Here is a 21,460-nt window from a genome sequence, read left to right as displayed (position 1 = left end):
CTGACATATCTTGTATGCATGAGCTGTGTCATAAAGAGAAAAAAAGAAATCTGCGAACGCTTATGTTCACTCGCCGGATTTTGTATTTCGATCGGATGTGTTTGTTTTTGTAAAAAGCTACGCGCCCCTGACTCTGAACGCGGTGAAAACCGCGTGAGGACGTTTTTAACTGCTGAGAATATTCCGTACATCGTTGTGAGTTCACTGCGTGAATGCCAAAAACAATTATCTAATTATTACTGTATTCCTATGAAAATGTCCAATTGTGTTTTAATTAAGTTATGCAAAATAATTTAATCTCTGTTTGCTGAGAGTTTGCTAAAGGCCTCGACCAATAAATTTCTCGCTTATTTCGATCTGTACATATGGTCTATCGATATGTATCCTATTTATTCTACCGAAGTAATATGTTATTTCGATAAGATGCACATCGTCGTTTATATACATATATACGTCGCAGTGTGCATACTTCGTCATATTTGTTTCCGCGATCATATTTATTATATCGTTATATTTTTGCAGCACGTATTATTTGGTGTGCCGATATAAAGGATATATATTTACCCCCAGTTGACAAACAATTCAGCCTAGTTGAAAAGTCTTCGCACTGATAACTATAAGGCGCATAAGCTATTAACGAGGCAAATAATTGAGTTGTATGGCTTTCGTAACAAGCTCATAAGTGGATTATAACAAAAAAAAACAATATCGGTTTGCTCTACCAGTTTTATTTATTCGATTAACTCATGCCGTCATAAGGCAAACCACTAATTAAACTTATTAACTGATATGTATATTCACCCGCAAAATGTGAATTTAAGGCGGGAATGAGTGCGATATTGCAGCATTGGGCTATCAAAAGGTGTGGCCCGCTTGTTGCGCTCACAGCCAGCTGACGGCATTTAGCGCTCGCGTTTGAAACCAGAACTTGCGCCATCGGAACCGATGTTCACTTCCTCTGCTTCCTGTCTCGAACCAGTTTTTACTTTTATTTTTCTTCTGTAGAACTACCAATTATTATAAATATATAAACATAATTAAAATATATTTATTTTATTTTGTTTGAAATATGCTGGTGCTCAAACGAGATCGAGAAATTAGAGTATGATATTTTGGCACAGTCGGCCGTTTGTCGGCTAGCTGGTTGGCTAGGCAGGAGGCTATGGCTAGGCAGCCTTGTAAACAAAATGGCGGGATTCACATTTGGGTCCTCTTTTCAGGCTCCGACAGCAGCGACAACTCAAAGTTTTGGAGCTTTCGGTGCTCCTGCGGCGACTCAACGTACGTAGATCATGGGAACATGCCCCTAAAATTGCCCTAAAAGTTGCAGAATTATCTTATTCTCGCGGCTCCGGGGAGGCCCGAGTTAACATGGCACATGCTCTCTCCGTTGTAGCTGCTGCGTCCACGTTCAGCTTTGGTGCGCCGGCGAAGACCACCGGCTTCAGTTTCGCCGGATTCGGTGCTCCGTCAACCAGCACGACGGCGCCGACCTTTGGAACAACTGGGACCACGGGTGAGGACCTGGTTGAATATCGGGAGAGTCGCGAGCTACCGGGAGCTCCACTTGTTGAGCCCATCAAAGCCAGGGAGCCGATGCGCTAGATTGTTGCAAGGAAAGCTCCTCGCACCCTCTCCACTTTACCAGATTGAACCTGGAGAGAAGATGAGTGGAGAGGAGGGAACCGCCAATCGTGGAGTGTAGAGAGATTTGCGGGAGTGGCGTGCCCTGCCTTTGAATGGCCATTTATCTCCTGCTTGTAATTTTTTTTTTTTTTTTTTTTTTTTTTTAATGATGGGAGAGGTTTTGTAGTACCGGGAGGCTGTCTACTAAGTCTGTTGTTTTGGCGCATTTTTTCTTTATCCCGTTTGCGTAGAGAAAGTTTTAGAAGTACAGTTGAGCTGACCACTCGGTTGGTAAAGTTGCGCGACAAAAATTGAGAAGCATTCCTCGGCTCTGGTTAACCTTATTGAATGCACTACGATTCAGGAAAAATTGGTCGCACAAACAATCTGGCCAGGTGCCAACATTTCAGAAACAGTAGAGACACTTCACTCTGTTCAACACCAGTATAAATGTGAAAACATATACCCACAGGATTGAAGTGAATGTGCAAAGCCAGCATGCATGCCAAAATGAAGGCCAACCCGGAGTACATGCTTCAGTAGGTACGCAATGCTGTATTATCTGACTATATGTTGAAATCAAACATTGTTGGGTCATATCACTGGCACTGGTAGGGGAGGGGAGGAGGGGAGTGTAAATTGGATCACTGAAATACCCTATGGGTAGAAAAAAAACGAGAAAAAAGTCAAAGTACAGGCTAGCTGGTGGAAGATTTCACCCTATTGGTGAAATCTTGAGCTCATTATGTGCGGACTCAATTTTTCTGGCTGATTGTAGAGTGAGCCCCTCAATTCATGACACCCTATATAATTAATGTATGTGCAATATATCTCGAGTTGCATTGAGAATGGGCAAAGGAATGAGGAGGCGGAGATGATGTTATAAAAAAAGCCCTGCCGTTGAGACTGGCATCGTCCTAGCCATATATGCAAACACTGTTATGGCCACTGCTTTGAAAAAGATGAAGTGAAGCAGACAGAGCTGAAGAGGAAGACAAAGAGAACATGTTGAATGATGGTTGGCACTGACTCAGCCACTTAGGAAAAAATCAGCTAGAAAGAGAAAGATGGTAGTTTGCAGCGTATCATGAGGAAGGATATCAGAAAGAGTGGCATCAGGAGGGGCGTTCAACCTAAACCACGTAGGACTTGATTCATTTTGTAGACAGCAATGTTTTTCCCAATTTCTTGGTCACTGAACGGGTCCACTTTGTCAGCTCTGGAGTTACTAACTAAGGTATGCTTAGAGTATTGGCACTTCATTTCCCGATGTTTGTGTGATGGCGCCGCCATTTTGGCGCTGAGAGCAGGACGGACGTCTTGCTTTGTTGCAAACTGTTTTGACATTTCTGAAGGATGCAAAAGAATTTCCTGCAATTTCAGATGAACTGGTGACAATAATTGTAAACACTAATGCGGCTGGAGTGTCATTGCTCTGAAGGGTAGGTTACTTACTGGCTCCAGTCAACTCCTCTGTTTTCACTGTCGGAATCAATGGCGCGCATTTCAGGGTTCAGCTTTGGCTCGACTGCCCCCGCAACCACTGCCGGCACGGGATTCGGATTTGGCTTCGGCCAGCCTGCTAGCACGGCGGCGGCGGGCACCGGATTCAGCTTCGGCCAGCCCACAGCTGCCACCACCGCCACGACCGGCACACCCGGCTTTGCCTTTGGCCAGCCTGCCGGCACCGGATTTGGCTTTGGTGCGCAGACGACTTCAACCGCACCGACCTTCAACTTTAGCGGAGGCCTTGGCACGGCATCGAGCGCTCCGGGGTTCTCCTTTGGTACGGCGGCACCTATCACATCAACCGGTAGCACTGGCTTTAATTTCGGAGGTAAGAGCATTGCTGGTTGTGCTGTCATTTTTGTCTCAACTGGGGTGTGCCTCTTATAGAATGGATCTTTTTTTTCGAGTAACAAGCGCCATTGGGGGGTTTGTCTGCGGACTACAAGTGAAGGGCATGCCTCCACCCGTCAATACACATTGGCACCAGGCCGTTGTAACGGTTTTAACGCAATAACGTTAAGGAGCTCGTGTCGCAGAAAATTTAACGTCAGCACCGGTGGTGGTGTTGGCGTCGGTAAGACGGGAAAATCCTGATTGGACGATAGGGTTAGGACGTCACATCCACATGGCCTCGCGCAAGCATTTCAAACAACCCACAATACTCACGTGAAACCTGACGTGACGCGTGAGCCCACGCCCCTTCGGTTGCGAGACAGACAGGCTACCGAATAGGCCACGCAGACATGCTTGCACGGTTTGGGAACAAGCGGGGGTTTATGTTTAGCTATCACACTCCACTCTTAAAGGCTCCTGTAATTTTCATTGTTTTCTATGCCCCAAACTACCAATGCTAAAAGAAACTATTGTAAGAAAGACGAAATCTGCAAAAAAAATAGGCACTGACAATGTTGGATTTTTTTCTTCCGTTTTTCTTTATAAATTAGCTTTTCTAAGCAAATTTTTTTATTTGTTTTTACCCTGTTCATTTATTCTCAACTGGATTAAGTGTGCTATGCTTACACGGAAGCTGCGGCACCTTATGTTTCATTCCTTTAAGTGCCTCACCTTGATTACATGCATCATCACAAAGACCCCGCCGGCATACCTTCCCAGGTTTCGGCACGGGAACCAGCACGACCCAGAGTTCCCTCTTTGGCGGAGGGTCGCTCTTTTCGACTGGGTTCGGGACCTCCGCGGGCACCGCACCTGCCTTCGGAGCTGCCGGCGCCGCCGCCCAAGCTGGTGGCGCCGGGGCGGCGGGCAACGTTGCCAACCTGGCAGCTGCGCTGTCCCTGCCCACGGTGTTTAACGACGAGCGTGACGCCATCTTGGCCAAGTGGAACCAGCTGCAGGCTTTCTGGGGCACGGGCAAGGGCTACTTCTCCGGTCAGGCGCCGCCGGTCACCTTTACGCCGGACAACCCCTTCTGCTGCTTCAAGGTAGGTGCGTTTCAGACATACAGCGCAATGCTGAGATGGTGCCAAGTGAGTGCTGCATTATTGCTAGTGCCAGCACTGAGTAAACTTTGCGTTCTGTGTGGAAACAGGATATGGCTAAGTCTCAGGCAGCGGATTTCTAGTCCATCGCCTTAACAACTCAGCCACGACTGCGGGACGAGTAGGGGGCTCTGAGATGTGGTAGTAACTCAAGAGCTGGGGATGTCATGGATGAAACGTTGCATGTAGCCGCTCAACGTCTATACAGGAGAGGGCGCTGCGGTCAAATGCGTATATAATCGCGTTAAATTTGCATGCATTGGCTCAACGTTTATGGACGAGAGGGTGCTGCGGTCAAATGCTCAAATGCGTATATAACCACATTCCATACCACACACTCTCTTTCTGACATGGATGAAAACGAACGAAAGGCTCGGCATGCTGCGGCTCAGCGTCTACGCAGACAAGCACCAGCAGAGCTTCGCCCCAATCAACATCATTCACCACGTGAAGATGTGGTCAATTTTTTTTTACAGCTTCGAAGCGTCAGCGACAGACATGAGCTCGCTCGGGTTTACGGTCGTTTTTCAGTTGCCGCCATCGTGGAGCATGAAACTACGTCCACGCTTTTCGTTACGCATATGTTAGCAGCGAACAGAAGTTTATTTTGCGCGACAGTAAAATGTTTTTTAACAAGTGCCGCATGCAGGAAAACAACTTGTGTATCTTCAATGTGGCCTTGCTAGATAAGTGCTGAAAAATGGTTATTTTCTGGATTTTATTTATTGCTTTTTAGCATTTATACATTGTGTCGTCACCCACCCTTCTCTCTTGACGAATTTCACACACGGGGAGGGTGGGCATTAAGTCGGGATATTAAGGTAGTGCAAAGTCAGCGCTGTGCTGTACGTATCTACGGACCTTAATCCTCCTGACATACTGTCGCAACCGTTTATAAGGAAGTCGGTTGTAATGACATAGCGGCTATAGCGAAGCGAGCACTATTTCCCATTCTGTTTGCACTTTTTCAATGTGTTTGGGTATGTTTTTAGGGAAGGAAATTGAACAGCTCCCACGGATATAGCAAATAAAAATTTTCTGATATTTAAAAAAGAAATTAAAATTTTGAAAGTCGCAGATTGCTGTACTTTGCTACCCGCGGTCGAGCAGCCACCCAGAACAAGCCGCAGACGTGCTGCAAAGGCCGCCGGCGGCAACCTTTGCATCGTCGTCTGCTCCCCTCCCGTTATCTGGGAAGCGGCTTTTCTGCATTGCACGCTTTTTCATTTTTCTTTCATTTTTTTTTTATTATTATTTTTGTGTTTTGTCGTTTATGCTGTGTGGAGGTTCTGGCCAGGCGTGCGTATAAGCGTGGCGGTGTTTGCGGTCTCTGCCAACTATGCTCTACTGTATGTAGTGGGTCTTGGATGCTCCATTTGGTAAACTCCCGTTTGTCGCGGCCTTCGGCATTAGCAGCGGCGCCAGGAAATTTAAACTCAAACTTAATTTAACATATTTTTGTATATCAAATTATTGGTATATCAAAGTATGTTACGATTCCCTTTGAATTCGATGTATCCGGGTTCGACTGTATTAGAATTTTGAAAACTAAGCTCTGCTCTATACTGTTCTTTAACAAGTTTATGTGGAGTTTGAGGTACCAAATCCAACACTCAAAAGAGTGTCAGCGATCTTACCTGGAACCGGCTTCAGCCTCCGAACCAATCTGAACCAATCTCGCATATCTGAGTGTCATGCGGTCCTTTAAATGGCTCACCACACACTGGTGTCTCCTTGGGCTCGCAGCTTTCGGCCAATTTTCCATCTTAGCTTCAATATGGCAGGCTCTAGGCTGCCTCACTTCTCTATTTATAGCGCGGAAAATTTTAATTTTCCGACTTCAAAGAATTATTATAGCGGATTTGGAAGGCGTGCAACAAGATCCTAATTGGAAGGTTTTAGATAAGGCGAATACCTAAAAAGTTAGTGAGTGGATTTTAGGTCATTAGTTCGCTAAGTATCGCTTATCATTTGTACACTGGCATCCGCTGCAGTCGACAACATTATTCCGAAGAAATCATTTCTCTACTTTGTGCCCTTTATTTACTCTCACTCGGTCTTTGGTGCAATAACCTGTATATTTTGTGTTGAAAACATTAGGGCAATGCAGATCGAAATTTTCTGCACGGAATTGGCCACCTCACTATTACGCTTTTGAAAAATATAACTGCCCATTGGGCCGATGTGAAGATTTTTTGGGGTGAGTAGTTACACTCTACTTTGGGCATTTAGAGACCGTAAAACAGCCGTGGTTGTTTCCTCTCCGTAGCCGGGCTGTCGTTCCTTCCCAAGTGTCATAGGTCCAGGCGGGAATGGTGACGTGTCCCCGGCGCCTCCATCTCCAACGGCGCAGTCTCTGACGGCGTTGACTCGCAGGCGATCGGCTACAGCGCACTGCCAACGTCCAAGCCCGAGGACGGCCTGGTGGCCCTGGTGTTTGAGAAGCGACTGGAGGACGTGCAGCCCGTGCAGACGCAGCTGGTCGAGGGGCTCCATCGAGTGCTGGGCAGCAAGCCCACCCTCTCCGTCTGCGTGGATGGGCTCAAGAGCCTCTCCCCAGACAAGTGGGTGTTCGATCGTTTCCGTTCTTTGGGCGAAAATTAGGTTTTTGTCTAGGAATTAAATAGGCGAAGGTGGAGCCACACGTCACCATTTTTGGCCAGAGTTTGGGCGTCTTGGCCCTAATTCACCGGACAGATGCCAAAGTTAGGCTTCGCTGCGGGTAGTGTGGCTGTTGTCTGGCAGCTTTGGGCCTAAATCGCCAAACAAGTGCTGGAGTTAGGCATTACTTCTAGTTGTTCGGTTTTCGTGTTGCAACTTTGGGCCTCAATTACCGAACAAATGCCATATTGCGGCTTCACTGCCAGTATTTGGCTCATAGTTATGCATCGAAAAGTTGCTGAGATCTGCTAATATAGTCAGGGGTGGAAGCGCTGCGCCAATTGCGCCACCCTGCGCCAATTCACTTCCCTGCGCCAGCCTGCTCCTAAACGCCAATTTCAACTTTTTTTTTTTTTGTTTTTTTTTAGTGTTTTCTTTAAATTTTGCGGAAAACGGTTGGCCACGGGCCACCATGAGGTGTGTACTTTTGCTTAGGTGTCACTGCGGGTGACTCGTACCAACTCGACTGGGGCTCCGAACCATGTCTAACCTCAGGGCGAGGCGTCGATTTTAGTTCATCGAGAGTGCGATGTCGTTTTTTACTACAAAGAGTTTATATACGAACACATCGGTTTGGTTTCGGGCATAGTTGGTTGGCGCGGTTGGAGCGCGCATGCAGTTGCCCGTAGTCCCGATTTGCCGTGATCGTGGGAGTTGGTGCCTCGGCACCGGTGGGCTACCTTGGCCATTAACATGAGCAGAAGTAAGTGGTCTTTACTAGCTTCACCTGTTATTTGGTAGCCTACCATATTTGGACGCTTAGCCGTGAAGAATCGCGAGCACAGGCACATGCGTTCTCGAGCTCAATTTGTCTTGTCAAAACGAAACCAAAACCATCATTGTGTGCGCGAATGTGCACGCTGTCGTGTGTTGTCTACCGCCGTCAAACCACTGGCGAAAACAATACCCGCGATCTTAAGCGAGTTGGTTAATTGGCAGTGCTACACACTTTTTTGTTTCTTTCCTTTAGCGTGGAGGAGTGGGGGTTACATCAGAAATGCCGTACAACACTCCCGCGCTGCCGATTCCTGTCAAGAACGCACCTTAACTTGCTATAGCCACTCTACTCGTATAAGTTTCTGGTTGGGGGGGGGGGGGGGGGGGTTGGGGGTTGGGGGTTGGGTAGGGTAGGGTAGAGAGAAGTTGGTGGGCTTTTTGTCACGTAAGAAAGGAGCCTGCCCCGCAGGGATCAGCGCCTGATCAGCTACATCTCATTTTCAGTCTCGTTCAAACTGTCTTCTCTTAAAGCACTTCTACTGAGTGCACAAGAACTCATAAGCAAGTGTGAGGCAGTTAAGGACATGGACAAGGTGGGGAGTGGACACCTCCTGCTAAGAGATGTGAACTCTAAACTGCCCAAAGTACTCGAGCGCATAAAAGAAATTGACTCTGCTCTTCAAACTGTGAAAAAAAAGGTGAACTTCAGTTGTATCTAAATTACACAGATTCAGCTTAGTCACAACCCTTTTTTTTTTTAACATGGAGCCTGTGGGCTCTTCTAGTCAGTGTTTATGCTGCAAATGTATTAGTGGCTGTGATATTTTTAAGACAATATATTTTTCCATCCAAAGTAATTAGATATAGCTTTGTATGTTAACTTGGGTGTAGGGATTACTGTATTTTATGAACAGGGATTAAGAACATTTGTATTTAAGGGGGGACATGGGCCTAAACTTTAAATTTTTTTGAAAAAATTCATTTTTTAATTTTGAGGTTTTCAGTTTTAGAAACTAATTATACACCCTTACACCAAATTTGATAACCATATGCCAAATAGTTACGTTGATATAAAATATTTTCAACACATTGTGAGGCAGTAACAAAGTAAAGGAGTTCAATGTTTGAATGCATTTTTCTCAGTTCCACTTTTTGCTGCAAATTTCCTACGAAGGAATCTTTTGTTCGAAGGTGAAAGTATTCTGATACCACAATCAAGATGTTTCTGAACTGAAATTTACTCAGGAATCGGGCTATCTACTTTATTTTGTTTTAGGTTGAAGTCTTCAGTGATAAAAAACCAAGTTTTCAAAAATTGACAGAGGACAGGTATGTATCTCATAGTTTGAGGTAATAACTCTTCCTGAAATATTTACATTTAAGTTATTAAAACTAGATAGCCCGAGGTCCCATATCCCCCACTTTATATTCAAGCAGTCAAAATGATGCTTAATAGCTTGATTTGCATATCATAGATTTCTTAATAAAAAATGACACATTACCTTATGCAGGTATGTAAATTTGTCCTAGAGAGCTGAAAGTTTGCACAATACACCTACATCTGAAGCTAAATCTCCCCTGCAAATTTCATTCCAATCACATGAGTAGTTAAAAAGTTTGAGCTCTAGGCAGTGTCCCCCCTTAATGAAAACAGGTCAGCAAGGACTGCTTTATTCTGAAACATGTTGTGGTACCTTAGTTTTTTTTTATGGAGACACGCAATGCACAGCATTTTATGGAGTACATAAGGTTGCGTTGCTCTTCTAGTCGATGCTTAAAGCTGCATATGTACGAGTGACTGTGGTAGTCTAAAGATATAAAATACACATTTTATTTTGCATCTGAATTTTTGTCAAATGTCAGTAGCCTTGTATTTTGTTACTAAACTTGATATAGGGCTTTTTAAGTAGTGATTGAACATGTGTATTCTTTAATAAACAAAAACTGTAGTCAGCGAAGGTAGTTTATCTGACACCTTGCAGTGGTTTAGTTTTCTGGATACATGTTTACAATTGGTCTATTAAGTAGACGGTTTTGTACTGGCGTGGCTCAAGCTAGGCTTTTATTGTCGGGGCCTCCCATATAAAGTCTATCATGACTCTGCCTGCTGCCGGAATGGTTCTCAAAGCCTTTCCTTTGCATAAATTGCCAATATTCCATATTTCAATGCAATAGAAATAGAAAGGTGTGTATGTATGTTGCTTGAAAATTATTCTGGGATGTGCATGCATATGTTTTTGCTTCATTTTCACATTTAGAAACAACAAATCACTTTTAGACATTTGTTTGACCTCCGTGACCTGCTCCAAAACCTACTTCTACGGCTACAAAACTTATTTTTGCTGCTCCCGAGCTGCTCTAAAGCGAGCGTTTTACTGCTCCAAAACTGCTCCATAGTGGGACTTTTGCTGCTCCCAGCCCTGATACAAAAGGCTCTAGCCCGCTTCCACCCCTGATAGTGCTTAAAGTGAGAAAACAGATAAGGGTAGGAACGTTCAAGAAACTTTTGGAGTGCAGGGAACCTTTGAGGATACTCTGAGGAACCTCTTGGTTGCTAGAAACCCGGTTCGAGAACCCGTTGCTCTACGTGACTTATTCTACGAGTCTTTAACGCAGAATGTGTTCCATGGCGGGCACCTAACCGTATCCGCTTAGGTGCCAGTAATGGAAATCGATGGGCCGGCTGCCAGTCAAATGCCGACGCAGCGCTCGCCTCCGCAATGATTGGACACCAGTGACAGCCGAACCTCTACTTCGAGTGCATCCGTGTCGCTCTCGGCGGGGGTAATACATCGCGTGTTCAGGCATACATTGGTATTCTGCTCCATGAAAGGAGCGTGCTCCGGACTTCCATACAGAGGGAGCGGAATTAAAATGCGAGAGAAAAACAGAAAAAAAAAAGAGAAAGCTGACTTCTTTGTTGCAACGGCTTGAGGAAGATCTGACTGTATGGCTCTCTTTTGCCGCGATCTGGCGCTAGGTCTCTGCTCGGCGCTGCCGCATCCCAATTGCTCCGTTTTCCGCACGCTCCGTCTGCTGCGTCTCGCACTCTAACAGGCTCCGAGAAAGTCGCGTGTATGCCACGACCTCAGAAGATAGTACTCACAAGTAAAACATCCAAGGAGCGCTCGTGCGCTTACATTGCACGACACAGGGCCACCTCGTGGCATCCAGTCTCCACATGTGTACGCAGTTTCTCCACACTAACACGTCAAATTCCGCATTACCACTGCCCCCGCCACTCCACTACGGCAAAGGGATGACTTTTTTTAGCCCGCTACACTCAGTTTCACTTTCCAACCGCAGCTAATGCCAAGATCCAACGGAGTGTCACGGCGCTCGTCGTCTTTGTGGAATTGCTATCGCCGGCTAAACCAGTCTTAGGTAGTAACGCGTTACTGTAACTTCATTACTTTTTTGGTAACTTGTAACTGTAACGAGTTAATTTTTAAAAATGTAACTTGTAACTGTAGCTCTATTACTTTTTTCTGAAGTAACGATGAAAGTAACGACGTTACTTTTGTCGTTACTTTCCAGTGTTTTATGAAAAATATATCAATGAACGAGTGCAATTCAGCCATTCCTTGCACTTTCCAAATCGTCTATTCCGATATTTCGAGTGTCAAGTTGGCCTTGCACAAAGTTGTGAATACATTCTTTCTCGCGAGTCACGACCCAAATATAGCCACATGTAGATTTTATGAAAAAATATCTAGTTATCTTTACGCACGCAATTGTACTTCGTGACTGAACTATTACATCTTAGTGTCTTGAAGCACTATCTATGTTGTGGTTTTTCTTTTTTCTGTGTAAACGCTTTTTAATCGGGTGAATCAACCGTGAAACAACAATACATGTGGTGGGCACTGCGCATGTCTCGTATTTTGATTAGCGCCACTACTCTGGTGTGGAAACTTTTAAACACTAACTTTGAGAAGCAACTGCTGTTAAGTTACAATACGAAGTAAAAGGCATACTTTTTAGTTTTATGCAATAAAACGTTTTGAGGGGCGTTTTCTAGTTTTTTCTAGTTTTTTTTTGTGTTATAAAAAAGTAACGTCGTTACTTTCTAAAAGTAACTGTAACCGTAACAAGTTACTCTTTTGTCCCGGTAACTGTAAAGGTAACTTCGCTACCTTTTCTTAAAGTAACTTTAACTGCAACAAATTACTTTTTAAAAGTAACTTACCCAAAACTGGGCTAAACCTATCGCGCATAGATTCACTGCACTTATTCACTGCACTCGGTTGGTTGAGTGGGCGATAGCGGAGGCACGAAGGCGCTTGATTGGCTTCATCAAGTTTTAGCAATGGCTGTGGTCAGACTTAAAGTGAAACGGAGTATCGTAAGAAGTTAAGGCTAGTTCACTGACGTACAACTGGGGAAGACGGTGTGCCTTAAAACCTCTTAAAATCTTTTACGAAAGAACACACTGGAGCCCTCTATCGAGTAGCTGTGGGACACTAGGCTATTCCGTATATTTCCTCATTTTACAGGGAAACTGCAATCCGCTAGGATCTGGGAAAAAATGCATACGCGGATGTTGACATTGTTGACAGAAAACTCCCCATTGGTCGTGGCAAGTATGAATAAATAAAAATAAAAAAAGGGGGAAACCAGTGTGAGTCAGCCTTTCTTGGCACTATTAGATAGTGAGGTCCTGATCCCTTATTATCATCCCTGGGCATCGTCCGAGAGGTCGTCCTAGGCGTCGTCCTTTATGCGTCAACATTGAGGTCGTATTAGACATCGTCCTCAAGGTTGTCCTTGAGGTCGTCCTGTAGGCGTCGTCTTTGAGGTCGTCCTGGAAGTCGTCCTTGAGGTCATCCTAGACGTCGTACTCGAGATTGTCCTACAAGTTGTCCGAGAGGTCGTCCTAGGCGTTGTCCTATAAGTCGTCCTTGAGGTCGTCCTGGACGTCTTCTTCAATTGTCGTCCGAGAAGTCGTCCTTAAGGTCATCCTAGACATCGTCCTCGAGGTCGTCCCAGAAGTCGTCCCTGAGGTCGTCTAAGACGTCGTCCTCCAGGCACCGTCCTAGACGTCGTAAAAATAACAGCTTCGCTGGTCCTCTATCTTCACGTGAAGTGGAAGGGCTCTACAATTTTTTTTCAGGCATTCTTTTTTTTTTTTTTTTACTCCAACATTTTTTGACAATGTTTTAAACTACCATTTCTCATAGATAGTATGTACATTTGATCTCGCAAATACCGCAAAACCTCCGCTCTAGTCAAATGCAGTTCCAGGGTCACCTCATAGATGACACCCGCGTGCCAGTGTGCTCTCTAGTGTTCTCTCGTCGTGAGAAACCGCAAAAACTCAGTCCCGAGCAAACACAAGTGTGCAAACGGGCCTTTACTAACTGTAGAAACAAAGTTCGATTGGTGGCGAGTTTCGTCACCTTTGTGTTTCAAGGCGTATTCGATCGGGGCGCCAACGTCTGCATGCACGCAGGTGCGAGTTGGTGGTGTACGTGATGGAGCGTTCGCCGTCGGGGGCGGTGCGCCGGGTGCCGTCCAACGAGCTGGCCTCGTTCATGGACGGCTTCTCGGTGAAGCCCCAGCTGACGACCCTGGGCGTGCAGGCGGTGGTGTCGAAAGCTGCACCCTCCAAGGACTGGCTCAAGCAGTACCTGGACAACCCGCCCTGTGGTGAGGACCCGGGCAGGGCCCCACGAGTGGTTGACGGAAAACTTTGTCGGAGCCGTGACGTAGTATAAAGGAGCTGTCTGTTGACGTAGTATACTGGCATCTCGCCCAAATTGCCGCATATTTAATGAAAGTGGGGTACCAGCTTTAGATGCCCTGCCTCCAGTGTGCGCCTATTGCGTCTTGCCGTGATTTGGATGCACGTGCTTGCTCGAGGCTCGCGAGACTCAGACACGTGACTCTAGGTAGGGAGCTTACTCTAGAAGTGGGACAGCTAGAACAGCTCCATGCCATTCTCATGCTATCAGTGGCTACAGTTCCTTAGCTTTGGTTCACTTTCTGCTTTTCTGATGAGTCTTCATTATTATTATTACTTGCTCGTACCAATCCATCAAACGGTTTTTATACCGTAACAGTGCATGTGCCAGGTATTAAGGTTTTCTTTACTTCGTTAGGTAGTCTGGCATTGTGTGTCATAATGACCTCCAAGTTAAAATATTATTACGAAATGGAGCCACTTTTCTTTGTCAATCTGAACCCACGTTAACGAAACAATCTTAAGATGGAAGATGTGCATACAACGAAAAATTATGATAGGTTTTGCATAGGCTGCAGTGTGCGCAACTTTCAAGCTTTTTTCGCTAGGTTGTTGTGGCCTAAGAATCTTGTCGTGAATCTGGTCTCTTAGTTTTCCATGTGCCACCATTTACCTATCGACGGTAGGACTAATCTTACAATCGACAGTAAAGTCGTTTGAATCTATTTTAACATTTATTGTCACGTTACATTGTATAATTATTTGAGTTGTTTCATTAGGCTCTAAATATTTTCTTCTGTTTAAATGTGTCGTATATTGATTCTTTTGCTTTTTGTTTTTATGCAGCATGTCTGTGCAAATGTGTGTACTCTATGACTGCCTTCTGGTATATAAGTGTCTAATTTCTGTTGAAAAGGGAACTCTTCAAGCTGATTTTTCAGCTCTTTTTTCCTCAACCTCCCCTTCGCGTTGATCTGAAATGAAGATGCTAACACCTACACTACTACTACTAGTATTATTATTAATAATAATAATAATAATTCAGTGAAAGGCAGGTGCCGGCATGTTGGGTGGTGTGAGGACTAGGGTTTCTGATTGGTTGTTGCTTTGTTTTTCGAGGCATGGACCCATTGCTGTGGCAGCAGGCCAAGCTGGACAACCCCGATCCTGATCGGCTCATCCCGGTCCCGATGATCGGGTTTGCTGAACTCCGACGGCGCTTCAAGCTCCAGGAGCACGAGATCAAGCAGCATCAAAGCCGCCTAGATGTGAGACCGGCCTCCCCACCTCCATTACCAAATCATCTGCCTGGATGCGCGCTCTCTGGGGCCATCTGCTGACGCTTGAGTGGACTAGAACCATAAGATTTTAGAACTTCGTTATTTAGATATTTTTTATCTCTAAAACGTTGATAGACTGGAACCATCTTCCCTCGTCAAACGCTAACATCCCTGATGTTTTGTTTAAAAATGGTGTTAATAATATGTGCACTTTGTATTTAACATTTCATAGCTCTTTCCCCTCTTCAGTGCACTTGCCTGGAGGCTATTTGAATAAGTAAATAAATAAACGACAACATTCTTGTGGATGCCGCCATTTTGGTGCTTGGTGGAGAGCAGATGCTATTGCCGATCATTGCTTGACTGTGCTTGAGCGTGACTGTGCCGCTTAATGCTGGAGAGTGCAGATTTAAGAGAGGGAGCAACTCAAACTACGGAGAGTGTATCCAATTGCCGCCTGGGTAAACTGGTCGCTCGAGCGCATGTGTTGCATCGTCACGAGGAGAGGAGAAGAGCGGGAGAAAAGGCAGACATTTGCAGACGACCAAGGCTTCCGTCCCCTCCTCTCCGCTCATATTGCAAACGCGGCCTATACAGTAGGCTCGCGATAATTAAAACCCTGATATTTCGTACTTCTGGTTAATTCAAACAAATTTCAAAATTTTGGTTGTCCCCCTATGTTTTTAATATACTGCAAACGACTTAATTTTCTCCAGGACCTAATTTTCGCGAATTTCGCAAATCAGCTACAATTTGCAAAAAATAGGTCTTGCAAAGATTTCCGGCAAAATGTAACCACATTGGAATCTAAGACCTTTTTTGCAAGGGCGCCACCATCTTGAATTGTCGTCACTTCCAGTATGGGCGAAAACATTGTTTTGCCGTCGCCACGCGAATAGAAGGCATTTAGGACATAAGCGTAACCGTCACACATTCTCGTTTTGCCTCCTCTCTATTTTTTTTACTATTTGCAGGCTGAAACGTTTGATATTTTTTTGTCGCCCATACCGGATATGCCTACCTGGCAGTCGGGGGCAAGAGTAAGCGGAAAATTGAGATCCCACCGCGTCGCGAAACTGAAAACCCGCAAATTATTCCAAAACTTCAGCTTTGACCTCATTCGCGAAATATTGAGCCCGCGAAAAATAAGTCGTTTACAGTATTCATAAGGCGCTTAATTCGAGCGGCGTTTTCGGCAATTCATACTTTTTGTTCTCGCAGCCCTGTTTAGTGCGCTTCTTTCTGAGCACCAGTGCACTGCAGAGAGGCAAAACCCACGGAGCATGCTTTCGCGGGTGTTGCTTCTCTGCAGTGCACCTGTGCTTGCTGAGAAGCGCACTCATTGGGGCTCGAGCGAGGGCACATGAGCCATAGACACGGGCACCACACGAAACTTTCCATAGCAACTTGCACGGACGCTGTGACGTGGTGGCGTGGCATAGGTCCAAGTCGCTGCGTCTGTGCAACTTGCTATGAAAACTGTTTCTGGGTGCCCATTTTCATCGCTCGTGTGTTCCCTGCTTAATAGTCCATATTAGACAACTGGAGTTAAAAGTGATGAGTCTATTGTATTAACCCCATGACCCCGATCCAGCAGTTGGAAAGACTGAAATCTAGGCACTTTGCTTAACACTGGCGCCATCTGTCGGGCAACCCTGGAGCAGTTCGACCTGTGTATATATGGTTTTAACATTCTTTAGGCATTATTCTTAAGTCAGGGGCTTGAAATGATTCCAACAATGGTATGAGTGGCTATTTTTCGTAGATGTGGGTAGATTCGATATCGCAAATACTGCAAAGCCTTCAGTCTAGTTATACATGGATTGTAACTGTTCTGGGTCTACCCAATAGATAGTGCCAGTGGGCCAGTGTTTTAAGTGGTTACGAGAGAATGCGACCCGCTCGTGCACGGCCGGACGCAGATGCGTGAACCAACCCTTTAGGTACCATGTTGGGATGCTCTGGCGATGTCGCTTTACTCTGTCACGGACTGTTTTGACATTTCAGCTGGATGGAGAACCGTTTCCTGCGACTTCGGATACATTAAAATGGCAATTTGGGCTTATGTCACAATCATCCAAGAAAGCGCAAACAAAAAACACGAGGACAAGAAAGTGTATGATGCAGGATGACCTGTGCCCCGTATGGTATAGAGCTAATATAATAATCTAGAGGGAGAGGTTTCATGCATTCAAGCCTCTCAGGAACGGGGAGACATAGACGTGGACTTCGGCGGTCTTAGTTGGCGGTCCCAAATGGCTCATATCGTTGGCGACGCCTTAATACGCACAAAGAAGCAGCAAAATATCACTTGTAAGGTCTGTACCTTGTTCTTTTCTAGCTTACTTGGCAAGAAACTATTGAAATCATGCATTGTATAAAACTAAATAGGGTTAACAAGCGCTTGAGCAACTTCAACTCGTCCGGCTAAATGAACACACCTAACCTTTCGTCCGCTTCGTTTCTTCGCTCTTCTCTCGCTCTCGTTTTCATCCTTTCTCTCGGGACCGCTGATGTGAGCGCCCGGATTTATTATGTTCTGCTCCCTTCTTTACTGCCCTGCCGTGTGGTCCACTTTCTTCTCCTTGCTATTGTTTGGCACATGTTTAGGTAGATTTCAGATGGAGCCTTGGATAACTGGCAAAAATAATTTTAATCACTAAGATTGTGGAAGTGTCATGTCTCTAAGGGGTAGCCTATTCAGTGGCTCTAGAGTGGGCTAATAAGGCGCATCTGTCTATCCTTCAGATCATTGCAGAGGACATCGCGGAGCTGCAGCGCCAACACGCCACCACAGTGGCCAAGATCGAAGAGCACAAGCGCAAGCAGTCGGATCTCAACCACAGGGTGCTCAAGGTGCGTCCGACGGCTCTCTGCCGTGCGCAGACGCTCCGCCGAGAATCGAACATGCAGACAAGTGTACGGTGCACTCACTATAATTCGAACTCTGATATAGTAGACCCTTTCAAAGTCCAGGAAGCCACAAATTTTGTTTGAATTATCAGAAATTCATCTAAATATGACACAAGATAAAATTATGATTTGCCAAGTGAATGGCTATGCATACAATAGATGGCGGCAGCCTAAGACAGTTTTTTTGGAAAGGTGTATTGGTTCGCCGTTTCTCGATTGATTTATCGATTAATCGGTTGTGGCCAATCGTGCAGGTGATGGTGCATCAAGAGGTGAACAGAAAGCTCGGATTTGGGATCCAGCCAGAAGAGGAGAAGCTGCGCACAATTCTGGAAAGCAATCTGGCAGAACTGAGTGCCCCTACACAGTTTAAGGTACGCCTAGTAGTACCATACTTAGCTAGAGGTACATGAGCCTTTATGAGGGCACAAGCTTCGTGGCTCATGAGTAGCAATCATATTCAGTATTTTAGAATTAGAAACATATTTTCAATTAACCATTCAGTAGTGGTACTATGCATGTGGTCGCCGTTCAGCCTGCTTCAGGCGGCAGGCGGCAGGCTCTTGGAGAGCGGAGGCTGTTTATCTTCGCTACGATGGAGCCATTATAACTTATCTAAGATGTTTATAAAGTACAGAATGCAGATGCTCAGCCCTATCAAAAGCTGCAAGTTTCAGGCACGATTATAAAGTTTAGTGGTACCCTCAAGTGTGTCCATTTAGAATCAAGTGAAGTGCCTGTGCCATTCACCTTCCTTTACCCGCAAAAGTGATTTGCCTTGTTTAGTTAAAATGAGCGCTTCTATTTAATAGAAAGCATCCAAGTGCGGGTGGCAAGTGTCTCCCGTTGGGCATGCCCTTTTGCAACAACCAAATTATATTTTCTGAATCTTGGTAGCTGGTGGTTTTTCAAGTGGTTGAGAATTAACTCGTCAAGTCAGTGTGGCTCCCGATGATGATGTAGCCACCGCACCTTTTTCAGGGTCGCTTGAATGAGCTCATGTCCCAGATCAAGATGCAGAACAACCATATGACGTGCGCAAGTGCCCCCCTAAGCTGCACTCTCGACCCGGCATTCGTGAACCAACTCAAAGAGGTGAGCTTGCGAAGTGTCGACTGTCCTCGCCGAGAATGAAGGGCTGGGGCAGACAAGAAACTAATTTTGCAGTAATGCTTCATTTACACTGACAGTTGCAACTGCCTCACCTTTGTGAGGCAGTTTCAAATGTGGCTGTTTAAAGATTAAAGAAGCGGATCCGCTTTGCGGTTGCAATTTGAATGCCATTGTCACCAGGAGAGACCATGCCCTCTCCTGGTGACCAGGAGTTGGCATAGGCTGGCTCCCATAACTGTCGTGTAAAACTGTCATTCGAGGAGCTGCCAGTAAAAGTTACATCAGCGCTTCTCAGTGTCGAGCTGTCTATGTCAAATAGGTTCGAACCGCAGGATCTCTTGGCTCTTTGACTCTAGCACCCCGTGACATAGAGGTTTTTTTGTGACAATAGCCATTATTGGCAAGGTATCGACATGTGACACTGAGATGTCACAAAAAACTCTCCGTTATATTTAGCAAAAAAACTACTGTACTAAATATAATGGAAAAATTGTGACATGATATGACAAGATATCTTCTGAGACTGTGACATCACATCATTTGATGTCATGTGACATTCAGGCATAACAGGATGTTATGGTGTCACTTGAGACTGTAATGTCACATCATTCTATGTAACATAACGTCACATTGTCACTTGACAACACCGTGTCGCTTGACGTCACATGATGTTGTTGAGCCGACGTTACAGTGTCGCATGATGTCACTGTCGCATGATGTCACATGAGTTTATGGTGTCACATGATCACAGTATCACATGATGTTGTGGTGTCACATGATATTACGATGTCACATGATGTATTGGTGCCGTATGATGTTAGTGTCACATGATGTATTGGTGCTGTATGATGTTAGTGTCACATGATGTCTCAGTGTAGCATGTCACATGATGTCGCAGTGTCACATGACTTCACAGTATCAGATGAGCACCGTCCACTAAATGCAGCAGGACGTAAGTCCTCTAAATTTAAACACGACAGTGTAACTGTGTGCAGCAGTGTGCAGTACGTCAGCTGTCGCGACGACGCAAGCAACATAGATTTTTTTTGTTTCTCCCACTTTCCACCAGCACCTCAAGAACCAGCAGTGCGGGATTTCACAGCTGGTTAAGATCCTGAAAACGGACATGGAGGACTTGAAGGCGGTCGAGAGCAGCCTCCAGCAGGGGGCAGCGGCGCAGCGGAGATAGTGACGGTGCCCCTAGGTTGCACGTGGCGGCGGGGCCCGTTCTGTCCTTTGGAAGAAAGGGGTGGCCGGGATGTCCGTTCCGCAAAACTCTGCTTTTATTTGTATAAAGACGACTCCCAATGGCGAAGTTGTATATGGGCTCGTGTTTTTAACGGGAGATCTGTTTTGGGTTTATGAAGGGGGCGATTCTAGGCGGAGATTTCACGCCGCGGATGGAGTTTACTGTCACCAAACATACGCGCTGAAACAGTCCTTCGTGCTGCGAGCTTTTGAGATCTACCAGTTTTAGAGAGAGCTGTGGTCTCAACTACAACAAGAATGTGAAGTTGAGGTATCATACTTTGGACTATTTGACAATTTGAGAGATAGAACGTGCGCGTACCGCAGACGCAGAAAAAGGACCCGATCGGGTGTTTTGGCTTGTATTGTCTGCGGGGGTACATTTGAGACCACGTAAAGTCATTCTGTCACGTGGCCCGATGCCGTGCTACTCAATCACGTGACCTGGCGGCTTGCGACGTGGTCGCATTATCTGACGGCACATGGCCACGTGACTTTTCTGGATAGACTCTCTGTTCACGGGAGTTTGGCTGGTGCATAAGCCCTTATTAAGTTCTATTGTTGCTAGTCGCTGGCAGGATTAGGGTGGAAGGGATGTACTTCAGTTGTCTTGCCTCCAATGTAAGCTTCCTACCTTCGCCAAAGCATGGTGGAAGGCAATGAGTGCGGCTGGCCCGGCATCCGAAAGCGACGCCCTACCATATTCATCTTGTCGGCGACTGGTGCAGCCATCGGGTATTGCCTGACCAAACAATGTGTAAATATATTTGCATGTCATGTTTGAGCAATTAGAGTTGCGCAACGATGATGTAAAATGAGTTTTTATGGGGGTAATAAAATTAGAAAATAAAAAGGAGGAGAAGGAAATGATTACTGTAATGCAAACTTTGTCCGCTTTCATTTGCACATTTGGTAGTTGGCAGGAAGACAGACTGATGGTTAGTTTTTCTGGTGGAGGAGGTCCATGGTGTGTCACCGGGAGTCGGAGGACAGTCTCGCTGCCCAAGTTTATTTAGCCTAGAACTTAGTCTGCCTCAACAGGTGACTTGTAGATGAGAAATCTAGCCAGTGCAGTACAACCGCTAGCCTGGGGTCTTTAACGTGCACCGCGCAGTAGTGATACGCAACCGCACGTCGGTACCGATGCTCATCCAGATCGAAATGGGCAGGGGTATGGATCGAATCCAGGATCCCTGGGTTCTGTAGCGCGAGCT

At 45.6% G+C, this 21,460-nt stretch overlaps 1 protein-coding gene across 1 annotated transcript; it reads left to right on the top strand.

The window, feature by feature from the left end:
* Positions 1–1,137: 1,137 nt before the first annotated feature.
* Positions 1,138–21,093, top strand: LOC8026399 (nuclear pore complex protein Nup54). Its single transcript, XM_029971283.3, has 11 exons — positions 1,138–1,281; positions 1,397–1,516; positions 3,137–3,463; positions 4,249–4,574; positions 7,008–7,195; positions 13,462–13,658; positions 14,812–14,960; positions 17,721–17,828; positions 18,140–18,259; positions 18,867–18,980; positions 20,068–21,093. Exons 1-11 carry the CDS (start codon positions 1,188–1,190, stop codon positions 20,185–20,187), a joined length of 1,863 nt encoding a protein of 620 aa, XP_029827143.1. The 5' UTR covers positions 1,138–1,187; the 3' UTR covers positions 20,188–21,093.
* The last annotated feature ends 367 nt before the right edge of the window (positions 21,094–21,460 follow it).

Source organism: Ixodes scapularis, unplaced genomic scaffold (genome assembly GCF_016920785.2).
Source record: "Ixodes scapularis isolate PalLabHiFi unplaced genomic scaffold, ASM1692078v2 PGA_scaffold13__105_contigs__length_92229423, whole genome shotgun sequence".
Taxonomy (NCBI): Eukaryota; Metazoa; Arthropoda; class Arachnida; order Ixodida; family Ixodidae; genus Ixodes; species Ixodes scapularis.
The sequence above is the reverse complement of the archived record's forward strand: the minus strand, read 5'-3'. Positions and strand labels throughout refer to the sequence as shown.